Source organism: Diprion similis, chromosome 3 (genome assembly GCF_021155765.1).
Source record: "Diprion similis isolate iyDipSimi1 chromosome 3, iyDipSimi1.1, whole genome shotgun sequence".
NCBI lineage: Eukaryota > Metazoa > Arthropoda > Insecta > Hymenoptera > Diprionidae > Diprion > Diprion similis.
In genome coordinates, this window is record NC_060107.1 from 11,210,400 (window position 1) to 11,225,604 (window position 15,205).

Here is a 15,205-nt window from a genome sequence, read left to right on the forward strand (position 1 = left end):
CAAATACTCGACTCCTATCTCCTTAATCAATGAATTCGAAGGTTCCAAGACATTTCTAACTTCTCAATATAACAGTAAATTTCTTCATGAATTTGTAGAAATGTTGGGAAAATTGGGAATTTTATTATAAACCAAGTTCATCAAGATTTCGTAGATCTACGTACGTAGAGTCGAACAAATTTAACACAAATATTACGTATTTTAGTACAGTTCGCAAAAAAAAAAAAAAAATTCTATGTTATTAAAATTTTAGAGTTTTTTTTTTTTTATTCCGAATGTTTCTCGTTGGATCAAGTTTTAAGTTAAAATGAGGTCAAGTTCTACCAATAATTCATATCTTCTCGAAACTGAGAAACAGTTGTGAAGTTGGAAAACTAGAATGCATTTCCGAAAGAATAATTAGAAATAGGTACTTAGAAAACAGATAAAACGAATTCTTTTAAAATTAATTTGAAAAAATCTGAACATAACTGTGAAATAATATCTTTTTTGTTTCTTCTTTTTTTTTTTATTTTTTTTTTTTTATGGATGTTTGTCAAATAATTTCACGCCCGGAAATGGAGGTAATATAATAGGCATAATAGCTAGAAATTGTTTTTTAATACGTGAAAGATTTTTCTTAAAAAGATGTTGACGTTTTAATTTGATTAAAAATAAAAAAAAAAAAAAAAATTGAAATCGCGTCGCTGCTTCACGTATGGTTTATACGTGTATAAATTGTCGGTAATATGTCAAGAAGATATAACACCGATATCAGCCGTAATCGGAGCGAAGTACCGAGAAAACGACGAGTCGAAGTCACGCACGTTGATGATATAAGCCGAAGGCGTGTAATTGAATGGTAAGACCGATGGATCTAGGCGCTATTATACGGATTCTAATATAGATCCGATTCCTTTTGCGGAAAATGTGTCACTGCCGTTTCGTCTCGTTGATGCAATCGCAAATTGCAGTCCGTTCGCTCCTTATATACCTCTACAGATCAGATTTGAAAACTAATACTCATCGCGTACAGTTTAATTAGTAGTCATTTGTGGATCGAGTTTTAAGGTGATTATTCAACCTCGAAATCGATAAAACGAAAAAAGTATCGATATATACTGATTTTATGTCAGAGTTGAAAAGTTCATTTTACAGTTTGCAAAATTTTTACTTGATAAGAATGAAGAAAAAAAAACTTTTGGACGCTGAATTTTAGGGATGAGACATGTGGACTGTACGGTTAAAAAGTAAAAAATGAAATTTGATGAGAGTTGCTGAATTGAATTCTCACGAGCATTTTCTGAAAACTTCTTTTCCTCGGTAATGAAGAAAATTAGAAACCGTAAATTTTTTACCAAATAGTCGAGTGATCGGGGGCAATAATTGGTTTCGTTTAATTTGTCCAATTTTGCTTGATAATATCTCATTTCAGAGCTAACTAAAAATTTAACTCCAGATTTTTTTTCCACCTTCATGTATTCTCTCGAGTCATAATATTTGAGGAATTTCTTTTTTCGGTTTTTGGTGTCAAGACCTTATCAACATAAAAATGGTCTATTTCTTGCAGAATGCCTTATACGTGTGCAAGTAATTACACTCCCTGCGCTGATTGCAAAACTGTAACAAAAATAAACCGGTCCTGATTATCTGGCGGGACATAACATTAAAACTGGATTCAAAGTCGTTGGAAAAATCTCATCATGGCTAATGTTTTTTACCGTTAGATTCATCTCGTAATTAATTTAATACAAAGATGTGATAAACCTTGTGTTGAACCTTGATTTATCGATCAAGTGATTCATTGTATGTTTTTCATGCGATTTTACGTGATTTGTTAATCTTTGTTACATCGAACTGAGAATCTATAAAAACATTTCTTACAATTCAGTAATGAATTGCATTTTTTTTTTTATTTTTTTTTTTTATTTAAGGTAATTGCATAAAGTTCCTTAGTGGAATATTTTGTAAATCTTTTTTTTTAACGGATTTATAGATCGTACTGAGAGAAATAATCCGGCGTTGTTAAGTCATTAAAGCATTCATAATTACGAAATTCATTTAGTCATAATTCATTGAATATCTGACAATTATTTAGATATCGATAAAAAGTAAAATTGATTGTTTTGTTTTATTTTTACTTCCATACCGAATCCGCTCTTATAATTCAAGATTGCATAATCTAAGAATCCCGTCAACCCCGTCGGACTTTCTAGCATCACATGTTTGATTTCTAGTCGTAAGTCTCCGTATTTCCGGTGTTCAACTGACACTGACTACCGGGCTTTGTTAATCTGTACAGATAGGCAGGAACAATATTTACCGTCTGTGATAATCCAAATACCTCGACAAAGACCGCAGCTGTATGTATAATAAAGAATATGAGGCATTCTTGAAAATGTTTTGTTGAAAGTTAGCAATTCATTCGTTTCTATATACCTACATTGTGTAAATAAATAAATAGTAACTCTGTAGTTAAAAAAAAAAAAAAGACGCGATAAGGTCGAATTTTTTTTTTGAAAATGTTGGATTTCATAAAGATAAGGAATTTAAGCAGCGCCTTATTTTCTTGAATCCGATAAGTTTTTTTCCCATTTATGAAAATAAAACTTTTCTTACTCTCCGTCGTCTAGACTCCTAAGTCGCTTTACTTTTCTCGCATCTTTGGACGTTTTTCTCGACTTTTCCGACGTTTTCGCGGCAGCCATGCGTCAGTCGATGAAATATCCATACATTTACGAAGCTCTCAGACTGCAGGCATGCCAATATCTTCTCTGATTTAAAACTTCTGGGAGAGATTCCGCGCTGCCGATATTGAAAAACGTCCGGATCGGATTTAGTCGCTCTCCGTAAACTCAACCAACACTTTCTTGCCGTTCAACCCACGGAATTTTTTAAACTCTGTCTACTTTCTGACTCCGATATTGAAAAAGCTTTCTGGAAATTATTTCAAATTTTTAAATTCGATAAGCTGGAAAATAAAAACGCGGAAAATTTTATGAATGAAAAAATGTGCGAGTCGAGTCATAAAATTTAATCAACAAATGTTCCGTTTGTATTTATTCCAATAATTTTCATTCATTAGAACAAATTATTACACAAATGAAATAAAATTTACTTGTCGAAATAAATTCTTAAAGATGTCGCGTTTTTTTATATCAAATAAAATCGATATTTGGAGGTGTAAATCGATCGATTCAATCGATTTGAACTGTTCGAATAACTCAGGAAATGAACAGTCATTAAGTATGACTTAAAGACTGTTGTAATTTCGTGATTAACAGAATAATTTTTGTGTTAAAAAAATGCGAAAAACATCAAGGCTAATTGCGAATTACTTGTGTTTCAGATATCGAAGAGAGACAAAGCGGAAGGATAAAAAAGTAAAATAATCAAGAAATGGCGGAGGTGGCGTCAAAGAAGTCGATAAATGTAGTAAGTAGTAAAAAAACGAGTGAAGCGTGCGGTGTTAGTTCTAACAACGGTTTGCTAGACTTAGAAACCTGCATAACACCCTGCAGTAACAACCAACTAATCACACTGTCCGAGGAAGAGTTAATCCTGGCAAACAACGAGTGCGTCAAGACGAACGACATCAACATGGACGATAAGAGCCTGCAGGAGCTTATAGAGAGCGAACTGGCCCTGAGAATATCCTCGACGACAGAAATGGTGGAAACCGGTGACAACGACGACGACGACGCCGGTTTCGAGGCGACAGATTACATCGAAGGTGGTCAACCGGAGATAACCAAGATAGTCCTTGAGCCCAGGGCGAGTCCTCGGGACGTAAACTCGGAGTTCATAATCGCCGAGATGAACCACCAACACCTTACCGAGGCCAGACGAGTCAATGAAAACGGAACGTTTCCGTCAGAGTTTCAGTTCAAGGAGTTGAGCGAAGCCCGGACAAACAAAGAAATCGCGGGAACGAATATCGGCCAATCGGTAGAAGCCGAAGAAACGACTGTCGCAGACATATCCGGACAGTCAAACGCCAACGTGACACAAGACAACCTCTACCAACAGGCCAACGATGATCACCAGGAGCTCGACGTCGAGCAGTTGATGCCGACGATGGATGAAACCGACAGAGAAGAACCAGCCGATTCCCAGAGGACCGATGAATGCTGTCGCCTCAATACGGAGTCCAAGGACTCCTCATCCAGGACCAACGAGCTACTCGACACTTGGTCGAACCCGGAATCCTCCGGGGACACGATGCAGATTGGTCAGTTCTCGGACAACTTTGACGAAAGTTTGCCGCAGCTTGGATCGGACGTCGATTCTTTAGCCTCTCGGGATCAGAATGTGACCGTCGATCTTCTATCGTGCTATCCAGGAAACACGACGATAATTACGGATCCTGACTTGATCGTACCCGTTAAAGATTCTCAGGCCGATTTGATAACGGATGAAATTTCGTCGGAGCAAGAGACTCTTCAGGAGGTTGGAAACGAGGTTGAGACACTTGAGGACCCCGAAGAAGCCATGAGGAAGGCGGTCAAGGCTGCGGCCGAAGAACTGGTTCAAGAGATAATATCTAAGTCGTCGGATCTGCACGTGGAGAGGTCCGAGTCCTTTGAGATATCGAGCACTCGTGACTTCTTGGAGTTTGAGCGAAAGGTCCTGCGGGAAATGGAAGAGCAGGAAACCCAGGATCATGGTCGGAACATCGGTGAAGACAAACTTTTGGAAGCTGATCAGACAATCCCGGCTTTCACCATCACTGAAGTTGTTCAGGAGGTACCGACGAGGACGAAGGACACTACAGTCGAGGTTATCCAGGCAACGGAAAAAACTTCTTCTTCAGATAACGAGTCGCCTCGTCTTTTCACCGAGAGTAAATACGCTGAGAATTGCTTCAGCGAGGCTCCTGTTCATGGTGAACAGGAATTCGAGTCCTGGACGACGGTTGAACAGGCGACGACTGAAACCCCGAACCCAGAAGATGGCGCTCAAATCGGCTCCGATGGATCTAACCTCGCTCTCACTAACCTTGCAGACGGTTTGAACGCTCAGGTTGACCTTCAGCAGCTTGCTCCTTTAGCTACTCCTGATGACGAAATAAGCGATGTCTCTAACAAGTGTGATGTTCATGTAAGTGTTGTTGTTTTTATTTTGTATTACTAATTCCTCATCCAATATCATTTGTGGTTTTTTCATGTCGTTGTTTTAGTATTTACGGATCCAGGATTCTGATCCGCTGTTGAAATTCGTGATGTTCACTTGACGGTAGGAATTTTTAGAAAAGAACATGGTATTTTACTAATTTTGGATTGTATGAAATTCAGTAATCCATAATGAAGTAGAACACATTTCAATTTTGGAGGTCACCGTAAAATTTCAAAGTGGTTATTATTTTTTTTTTTTTTTCCAATCCATTTTTCGTCACATCACCTCAAACTTGCATTCTTAGATCTCACTTTTCAAAAGGTCTCTGCAATTTTCTTCCAGCGTAATTTTATATCCTGGTATAGATATTAACTGGAGAACTATAAAAAAAATTATTCGAAAAATAGTAGAAAGCATTTTTCAGGTAAATTTTTTAAAGCCTTGAATTGTTTCGACGAAATTCAGTGATTTCTTTTGCTATTTTTTAAATTGACTAAAATGAATCTCCATGCTTTGATCCTCTTTGAATTCTGTATTTGCTCTTAAAATTCAACGAATTCTATTCACATGTTTCTAATTTGTCTAAAAAATCTTCGTATTGAAAATTCTCAAATTATTGTTTCTAATAATTCGGTACATAAATAAATCTTTCAAGAAGTATTACTTTCGAAAAATTGAGTGTTTGGTTATGAAAAAATGTAACTCTTTCTACAGTTTTTGAAATCCATTTTCAAATATTTTTCTCCACGATCGTTGAAGCATTTTCAACAATCATTCTTATCAAATTTTTGACACGTTTTTTTTTTTTTTATCTAATTTCAAACAAATTGCAGCTAATCATTTGCAGATCGCCTAGGTGAAAATATGTAGTCTGAGTAACTTGAACCAACAATTTTTATGTTCATCAAAAACGGGTGTAGAAATTAAATATCTGTTCCAATATTGTAAAAATTAGTATAAATAGACGAGCGAACGTCACAGTATCGACAACTTTCGAAACTTTGACCATTTAGGGGAAACGAAGTGAAAGAAAACAAGTTTTATAAAAAATCTGTGCACCTTTTACAAGCTGAAATTTCACCTGTAATCACGTGTCATTTTTATCAACGAAATTTTTTTTACTACGTAGTTTAGCGTTTGAGCCAATATATATATAAGAATAATAAAATTTTCAATTTCTTGTTCGTGCTTCTCTCATCAAATTTCCTCGCAGTCTTTCGGAGAAGTGATACGTTCAACGTCTCGACTGACGATGAGAGAAAACGGTCGTCAAATTACCGCCTGTTTAAACAAGATTCTGAAATTCGAAACGCGAATCCATTAGCGCAGTACAATAATATTGGACGGGCTTCGGAAAATTTCGTAGGCAATCGATTGACTCCATTCACGTTGCTAAAGTAGTCTGGTGAATAGAGAATCGGTAACTTGAACCATCCGCCATTGCTTTGAAATAGATACCAAAAAACTAAACCATTGCTCGAACTTTCACCTCCGATTTTATTACAATTATAATTCAAATAAATAATAAACATTAAAATTTCCAGATAATTAATATCCCACACAAGAAATCAGTCGCACAATATTTAATCACATTTAGACACTCGCTTAAATGTTCTTCGCTCTGTAATGCACATCGAGAAAAAAAAAATAGCATTGCGTCACCTACACCCACGCATAGCGATTGTGAGATCTGGACACTTTTGGTATGTGCTCGTTTCTCACTTTCTCCAACGACGCGACGCTGCAGGGCTGCAGCCGCCTACACTGTTTGACAATCTAAACTTGTGCTTAAAATCCCTGATTCATTAAAGACGAATCGGCCAAACTGTCAGAGTTGAAAGTTAAGTAATGAAATTTAGAAAAAAGAAACCGTTTATCAAGTCTCCATTGTTGTTATTATTATTATTATTATTATTAGCGTCAATGACTGTGCATTCGAAAATGAAACTCATTATAAAATCTTTTCGCAAAGACAGACATACGTTTTTTACGTCCAACGGTTTTTCCTCTTACATTAACTTTTGATTCAAATGGTGGAGCGAATTAGTCCTTATAAACAATCAACATTCGACCTTTACACCAAAGTTTCGCAGTCCATTATGAATTTTTAGTTCTAATTATTTATCCTAATTTGATTGTCATGCAACTATAGAAACGATTTACTCATATGATAAAACATACTCCAACCTCAAAGAAAATTTTTTCGTCTTTTTTGTTTTTTCTAGTAGCGAAGCTTTTCGGCATGACAAATGTACCAGATACTCCATTCTTAGATCGTCAGCAATAAGCCAATCAACGATCCCGTCTCCCATTTCAGCCCTAAATAATAATAATAATAATAAAGCCCAACATTATGACCTAACCTGCAATATAGTAAAATTATTCCGACGAATAACATCGTACCTGGTAAAAATAGATATCATTAAATATTATTAAAATCAAAGGGAAGAATATAATACCGGTGTAAGAGCAAAAAAATGTCAATGATGCAAATGACCTTCAATATAACATCTTCGAAATTGCATCTCCCTTTCCCGTCGTTTCGAATGAAACAAAAAAAAATAAATAAACAATATTCTAGGTAATAGTTTTGATGAAATAGTTTTTAAGTTCTCATTTCCGAGGCGCGCTGTATCGGTTTCATTTTTACCTAATCTTACTGTTAACACGTGGGTATACATTTAAAGAACCCTTACGTTGCATTACCTAATAAAATTACTAATAATAAATCAATCCGTTCACTTTGAAACAAAAACATCAACTCAAAATGCCTTAATCTGATCAAAGAAAAATTTCTTGTACAATTTTCAAATGTTCCAGACACGTTTCAGAAATTCAGTTCCTTTTTCTTCAAAATTCCCCTTCTTCCAGCAACGTTATAATAATTCTGTAAAACAAATAGCGGCAATCGACTCGTCAAAAAAATTCCACCCCTATTCCACATACACTCCACAATTATTTAACATCCGGTATATCTAAAAAAAAATCGTAATTTAACAAACGAAATTATCAAGATTCTGTACATTACAGTGTACATACAAAAAAGCGAATGGGTTAGTTAAACGGTCCAAGTGTCCAACTGTCATCAATACGAGTGTACTCACTGTTAGGCTTTATTCCAATAAAAAAAGAAAGAAAAAAAAAAAGAACCAAAACGACAAGAACAAGTGAAAGAAGCAAAGATGACCAATCAGGTCACGTCATTAACAGCGCACCACAAGACGCGCAGGTTCAGCACAGTTTTAATCGGTCGGGTGACTCGTGACGTGGAACGACGAGGGCCTCTGCCCCCCCCCCCTCTTCCCCCCCCTACCGCTCCTCGAGCGTTGGGTCTCGCGAGTTTCGTGCCCCACGTACCGTCAGTGTAAACCGGGTCCAGGTAACACGTTGCGCTCTGTGATTCCCGGTCAAAATCGCGGCACGATTGATATATATGTATATATATTTATGTGTATGTACAAGTTGTTGAAAATTCCGTTCGACAAGTTTTACCCTTGTTTCCGTTTCGTTTTACAACGTATAGATCTCGAGTTGTCGATGATGGTGATCGAGATGAGTTGCTGATTTTTAATTATTAAATAAACGTAATTGTTTATCCACGGACTTCGGGTGTTATATAGACAAATCGTAAATTGGTTATATTTTATACGCTATAATTTGATTATTTGAGCTACCAGTGATGCAGAATTATTTAATTTGTTATTGTAAAATGGTGTGACTATTTACGGGTTTTTTTTTTGTATTGTTGATACGGTTCTATTTAGTATAATGTTGGTGAAAGCAGAGAGTTCGTAATGGATTGTGCAAGAGATACAGGATGTTATGCTCGTGCAGTTGCTGTTAATCGCCATTACGGTTCTTCAGTTTTATTTTTTATCGTTTTGTAGGATTGTTTCTGTACAGTTTCGCTTTTATAGGTGAGTTGTTGAGAGGCATTGAATCAGCAAAATAGTGGAAAAATTCTACGGATTTTATTGCCTTCGTAAGAACGATTGCTAATTATTTTATTGTTAGTGTTGAAATGAAAATAATACCAAGATTATCAATAATGGCATAGCATTTACATTACTTATATTGAAACGTAACTTTCGTTCAATTTACATGCAGGGTTTCCGCTGATTTTGTTCGTATAAACATTTTCTGAAATTTTTTTGAAATTTTGCACGGAATAAGATCGGTTATCAACAAATTTGAACACATCGTACGTACTTTATACTATTTTTAGTAAGAACCGAAGGGATAATTTTATGATAAGAATTATCAGCATTCGATTTATTTGTAGGTTTTAAATTACAGAATATTAATTTTCTTTATCCAACACTTTGTAATGCTTGCAAATTTATATTAACAACTGAACTTTCAGTGCTGTAAATTGAGGTCCCTCATTTTTTTCACACTAAGAAGAAACGTTTTCGATTAAGTTCAGGTCATGGTCAGTCAGCTTGAGTTTCAATTTGTACTCCCGATTGTCGTTGCGGTAGCGATATTAAAATAAGTAATCATATTTTGAATAAATTTAATCCGTTGATCTGTAACTAAAATTTGAAAGTATCAAAAAAAAACGTCGTACGAAACAATACAAATCAGGGTAACTCAATTCACGAATAGTTTGCGAATTGGTGATAGAAAGCATATTTAACGCGATGTAGCAGTCCCACGTTTACCGACCGAGCGAACTCATCAATTTTCTTCCTATATTAAATAAACAAACGAACGAAATGGGTTGAAATTTCGACGGTGCATAGCTATTTTGTCGCGAAATCAAGAAAGGTTACTCATATTCCGAAATTCGTAAAAAAAAAAATCTGTGGTTTTTGAACACGTATCGCTATTATTCCCACATTTCCCGCATTTCAGAAGCAAAAAAGTGCATATTTGAGGAACTTTTCGCAACAGCGAAAAGAATTAGGAGTGAAATGAGCCACCGCGAGACTGTTTTCATGCAATATTGAGGCCGCTAGATGAAAACTAGTGATTAGAATAATTTTATAATTTCGTGAATAATAGATGCTCTCGCGATTAGTTGAGCGCATGCCCGAGCATTCCAACCAAGGAACATTCCAACCAAGGAACATTCCAACCAAGGAACGCTCTGCCGTACCGACCGTGCGCCCAGCTGATCGCGAGAGCATCTTTTATTCACGAAATTATTCTAATCACTAGTTTTCATCTAGCGGCCTCAATATTGCATGAAAACAGTCACACGTTGGCTCATTTTACTCCTAATTCTTTTCCCTCTTACAGAAAGTTTCTCAAATATGCACTTTTTTGCTCCTGAAATGTGGGAAAAGTGGGAATAATAACGATACATACGTTTCCAAAAACCACACATTTTTTTTCACTAATTTTGGAATACGAGTAACCTTCCTCGATTGCGTGACAAAAAGAGCTATGAACCGTCGAAATTTTAACCCATTACTTTAGTTTGTTTATTTAATACAGGAAGAAAACGGATTAGTTCGCTCGGTCGGTAAGGGTAGGACTGCTACATCGCGTCAATGGGATTATAGGACGATTCAGTGATGCAGTGAATGTCGCTTCGAAAATACCATATATTGTATCAAAAATCGTTGCAAACAGATCTTGAACAAGCTAGAATGTAGATTTTGTAGCACTTCAAGGTGAATAGAATAGTTTCTGTATGTTTTAACTGCGTTGAATACAAGCAATAAACCAGTTATAAACCGGCATGCGACAAGCTTGTTTGTGATTCTAAAGCAATAACTTATAATTTAATGGTTACCGTTAAATTCGATACGATCTTTCATCCTGTAACTAATTCGATAATTTTCTTGTCAATTTCAATCAATAAATATATCGAATCACAGGCGATGAAATTATTTTTCATTTGATATTAATGAATTATAGCTTCCAATCGAATAAATAACTTTATTCTAATTTTATTTACTTAACTTTATCCTAGTTCAAAACGATTCTTCTCGAATTACAAAAAGAAATCGATCGAACCTATAAATTTGTGCCATAAATTTTTTTCCAATTGTGAAACCAAAAACAAAAGCTCTATTTTGCTACTTTTCATCGATTCTGAAGATTTTAAATGCAAAATCAAAAGTTCATTCTTTTACTGTTCACAAAAAAATAAATAATCAAAAAAACAAAAAATTAAATAAAACAATAATCTTCAAGATCGACTACCTCGTAGATTTCACTCGGGTTTTCAAATGTGACCGATTTTCTTTTTCTGGGTCACTCTGTACGTAATATAGCTTTTGCGGGTGCATTAGATTGATAGATAAAATACAGATATAGCTTCACCTACAGTTTCAGCCACACTATACGAGATAGCGATTAGGTAAGCTATATTTTACTTGACAATTAACAACTGTCAAACCGCGTAGTTTATCGCTTACTCATTGTCAGTGGTGAAGAAACTTCGCTGTCAATTAGTATACTCGTATATCTCTTACAATAGTACCTACGTGAGTTGTGTTGTAGTCTTTTTTGTATTTCCATATATTTCACTCGCTCAAATAAACAGTTTCAAAATTGAAATCCAAATGCAGTTTCTCCTAGAACTGGAATATTCTTATCAACTAAATTTTTTTTTCCTCAAATTTATTGACATTCCAAATCATAATTAGGCAAAAATTTGAGATTTTTGGACCGTACATTTAATTCATGACAGGTTCTAGGCCACGTGGTGTGTTGAAAGATGTATATATATTACGTTTAAATACGATATTATTTGAGAACTGATAACAAAAAGTACTCACAGTGTACAAATAGATCATATCGATTTATCAATGTCATCGGCTGTTAAATGCATTGTATTTTCTTACTCTTCATATGTAAAAAAAAAAAAAAAAAAAAAGAAAAAAAACTTGCAATCTGATGACATTTAACACACAAAATATGGAGACACCATCAATTTGAGGAATTAAAAGAATGAAAAAAGTGGGATTACAATAATTTTGAAATATTAGGAAATACAGGAAACGCTTCGATAAACCAAACCTGACAGTGTGCAGAAAAAACATGCACATTGCACTTATAAAATTAATTATTTAAATATTTATAATCCGGAAAGTGATGCAGATTTTTATAATATTTCTGCTGTAGAGTCGGTTGTCCATTTAACTTGTGGCAGGTGTCAGCTTATCTTTATCTCACGTTCACTTCACATTTTTACGCATTGCGCAAATAATTACACGAGACTGATACGAGATACTGGGCTTAATAATATAATCCCATGCAGTGAAATTTCGTTATTTTGTCGCAATGTGGCAACTGTACTTTGATCTAATAAAAATTGAGATCGAAATGTAGGGTGAAGTGATTTTTGGATGAAAATCATCGTCTGGGTAGTCTTGCGAAAATTTGAAAGATTGACAATATTTTCGAGACCGATTTTTGTAATTTTGAAATCTGAATTCGCAGATCGAAAGCCGGGAGGAAGTGATAACGACGAGTTCCGTCGTGACGAGCTCGACCACGTCGGGAAAAAGCACGAAGACAACCAAGACGAAGAAAAAGAAAATCGAAGGTGTTGCAAACACCGATGTTTCCACTGGCCTCACGCCGCGAACAAAGAAGACCAAGAAAAGCAAGAAGAGTGATCCTGAGAAGGAAAATATCTCGGTGGTGAGTTTGCCGGATCGTTTTGAGCGCTTTTTCGTACATCCGCGTGGCTTCAAAGCTGCTTGAAAATTTTTGATATTTATTTACGGAGATTTACATGAAATTAAATGAACTTTGCCTTCGCGAAAAAAATTTCTCGTAAATATACTTTGTTTGAATTTTTCTAGGCTTAATATTAAAATAAAATTTGTAGCATCAAAATTTTCTCGACTATTAGACATTTTTCAGTTTTTTTAAAAACAACAATTTCCGACGCGATTGTAACCAAAATCCAGGATCCAGCCGAATACAATCAGTCCAAACAGGCTGAAAAATACTCGTTTCGAAAAAGTTTATTAGTCATAAAAATTTCATGCGAATCGTTCACAATTTTTGAGCTTCGCTGCTCGGTTTCCTCCGATATTTGACTTCTTTTTTAATTTCGCTTTTATTTATTATCCTTGCTTGTTGTACGTACAGAGTGAATTTGTAACGACTAAATGATCCAACGACTGCGCAAAATTTAACGCGCATGCGCTGATAGCAGTTGTTATCCAGGGTGAGCAACCGTCACGAACGTAACCTCAAAAATTTTGACAGTCTTCATCGGCAGTTGTATTCAGCACAAAGAACTGTCGAATTTATGACAGATGGTCACCCTGGCAAACAATTGCCCCCGAGTTGTAGCGCATGCGCATTAAATTTCAGCAGACGACGAAACATCAAACGTCACAAATTCACGTTGTTCATATTACGTTATGTAACCAATCCTTCCTCCCTGTCTTCCCAAGCTAGATATATCGGCATGCTCAGTGTGTGTGTTTTTAGAACGGTAACATAGACGGTTCAAACATGCGTACAAAAATCAGTTCGACCTACACGGAAAAGGTTGAGCAGCCTGCAGGCGAAGACGAGCTGTCTAATGTCAACGTTAAGACTTTGGTGAGTTTTTTCGTTTTGGTTTGGTTTTTCTGCATCGTGAATGCTACATTTAAACACCGTGTATATTATTTGAAATTAACGTATTTAAGCCCTAACAATTTTCATTTCATTCGTTATTTTTTTTTTTTTTTTCCTTCCGTTCTTTTCCACTTGGAGTAAAAGAGAGATGTGTTTTTTGATTTGCTCGGAAATTTATCCATTTAAATTAACAGATATTACTCAAAAACATATATAATTTGTTGATATAGTCAATTTTTTAATATCAAAATTGAATGGTCTTTTATTTTTTATAAAATTACACTTTCGAAATCGCTGATCTAATCTTCATGATTTTCTCAAAAAATGGCTATAATGATGATAATAGGAACTCTGTCAAAAAATTACAAAAAAAAAAGGAACAAGCACGAAGGAGAAGACAAAAAACAAACAAATAAATAAATAAATAAATAATATCGTAACGTAGGGTTTCTGCAATTACTTTTCCACCGGATTCAATTACGAAGCTGGTATAATAAAAAACTTTTACTAAAAAGCAGAAGGTTATAGTAGAGGGAAAAAATTTTGATTGCTTTTAAGATAAGCTAAGTACTTCTTACTTGTTATTCGTTCCCCCATTTACTGTAATTATTGACCTAACTTCAAGCCGAATGTTTTCTTTGAAGCAATGATTGCAGTCGCCGATTAATTCGGACAATAATCATCTTGCATGCGAGATTCTCCAGTTCTTAACGAGCCTCAATATATTATCTTTGTAAGCGATTACGAAGGAATACAAACTTGCATCGTTTGCATGCAAATGAGGAATCCTGACTGTTTCTTTTAAAGTATGATAATACAAGGCATGCTAAATCAACGATCACATTATGTCCCACTCTCTGATAATTATAAAAACATACATTTCAATTCAAATATTTGGAAAACTGTCAATTTTTTTTTTTTTTTTTTTTTTTTTCCCTCAAGTCTGAAAATTTACATTTTAATACAAAATTTGCAGATATTTCGTAAAAAAGTTGAAACTGTGAAACAAAAAAAAAAAAAAGGTCTTTCACGTCTTTCAAGAAAATTTATAAAAATTTATTGAACATTTTTCTGGAATAGTTAATAAAAGATACAGCTACACGAATACATTAGAGCAATTTTTAATATTTATATAGTAAAAAATCTGTAATAATCGAATAATTTTACTCAATTTCTTTTCACTCTTGTCTCCGTATTCTATTCCGCTCGTGATTCTTATTTTTGTTTTTTTTTTTTTTTCAATCGAAATTTTCGGCCCAAAAACCTATTTTTCTATTAGAGATCATTTTTTGTTTTTTACCCCCCTTTTACCTCAGAGCATTTTTAACGGGGTTTTATTTTCTCTTCGTCTCTCTTTGCTTTTCAGATACAGAAATTGAGGGGGGGGGGGGGGGGGGGGGGGGAACAAAAAAACAAAAAACCTCTCCACGGGTAAAAATCGCAAGGGTAGAATTTACAGGCAGTTAGGCAATTTAATTGAGCATTGAACCTAGGTAATTAAAGTCAATTAGAGATTCTACTCCGCAAGTCCCCTCTCAATGTAGCGTCAATTAATCAGCAGCCATCCCAGTTG

The 15,205-nt window shown here is 35.1% G+C and overlaps 1 protein-coding gene across 18 annotated transcripts in view; it reads left to right on the top strand.

The window, feature by feature from the left end:
* LOC124404940 (probable GPI-anchored adhesin-like protein PGA55) overlaps positions 1-15,205 on the top strand; it is a 113,888-nt gene that overhangs the window by 59,459 nt on the left and 39,224 nt on the right. For 13 of the 18 annotated variants that reach the window (XM_046879464.1, XM_046879470.1, XM_046879465.1 and 10 more), the window contains exons 3-5: positions 3,329-5,079; positions 12,493-12,696; positions 13,501-13,614. In XM_046879464.1, coding sequence (XP_046735420.1) covers positions 3,379-5,079; positions 12,493-12,696; positions 13,501-13,614 — 2,019 coding nt within the window. In that variant the 5' untranslated portion in view covers positions 3,329-3,378. The remainder of the gene's footprint in view (positions 1-3,328; positions 5,080-12,492; positions 12,697-13,500; positions 13,615-15,205) is intronic. The other 5 variants (XM_046879468.1, XM_046879471.1, XM_046879476.1 and 2 more) reach the window with 1 other exon arrangement.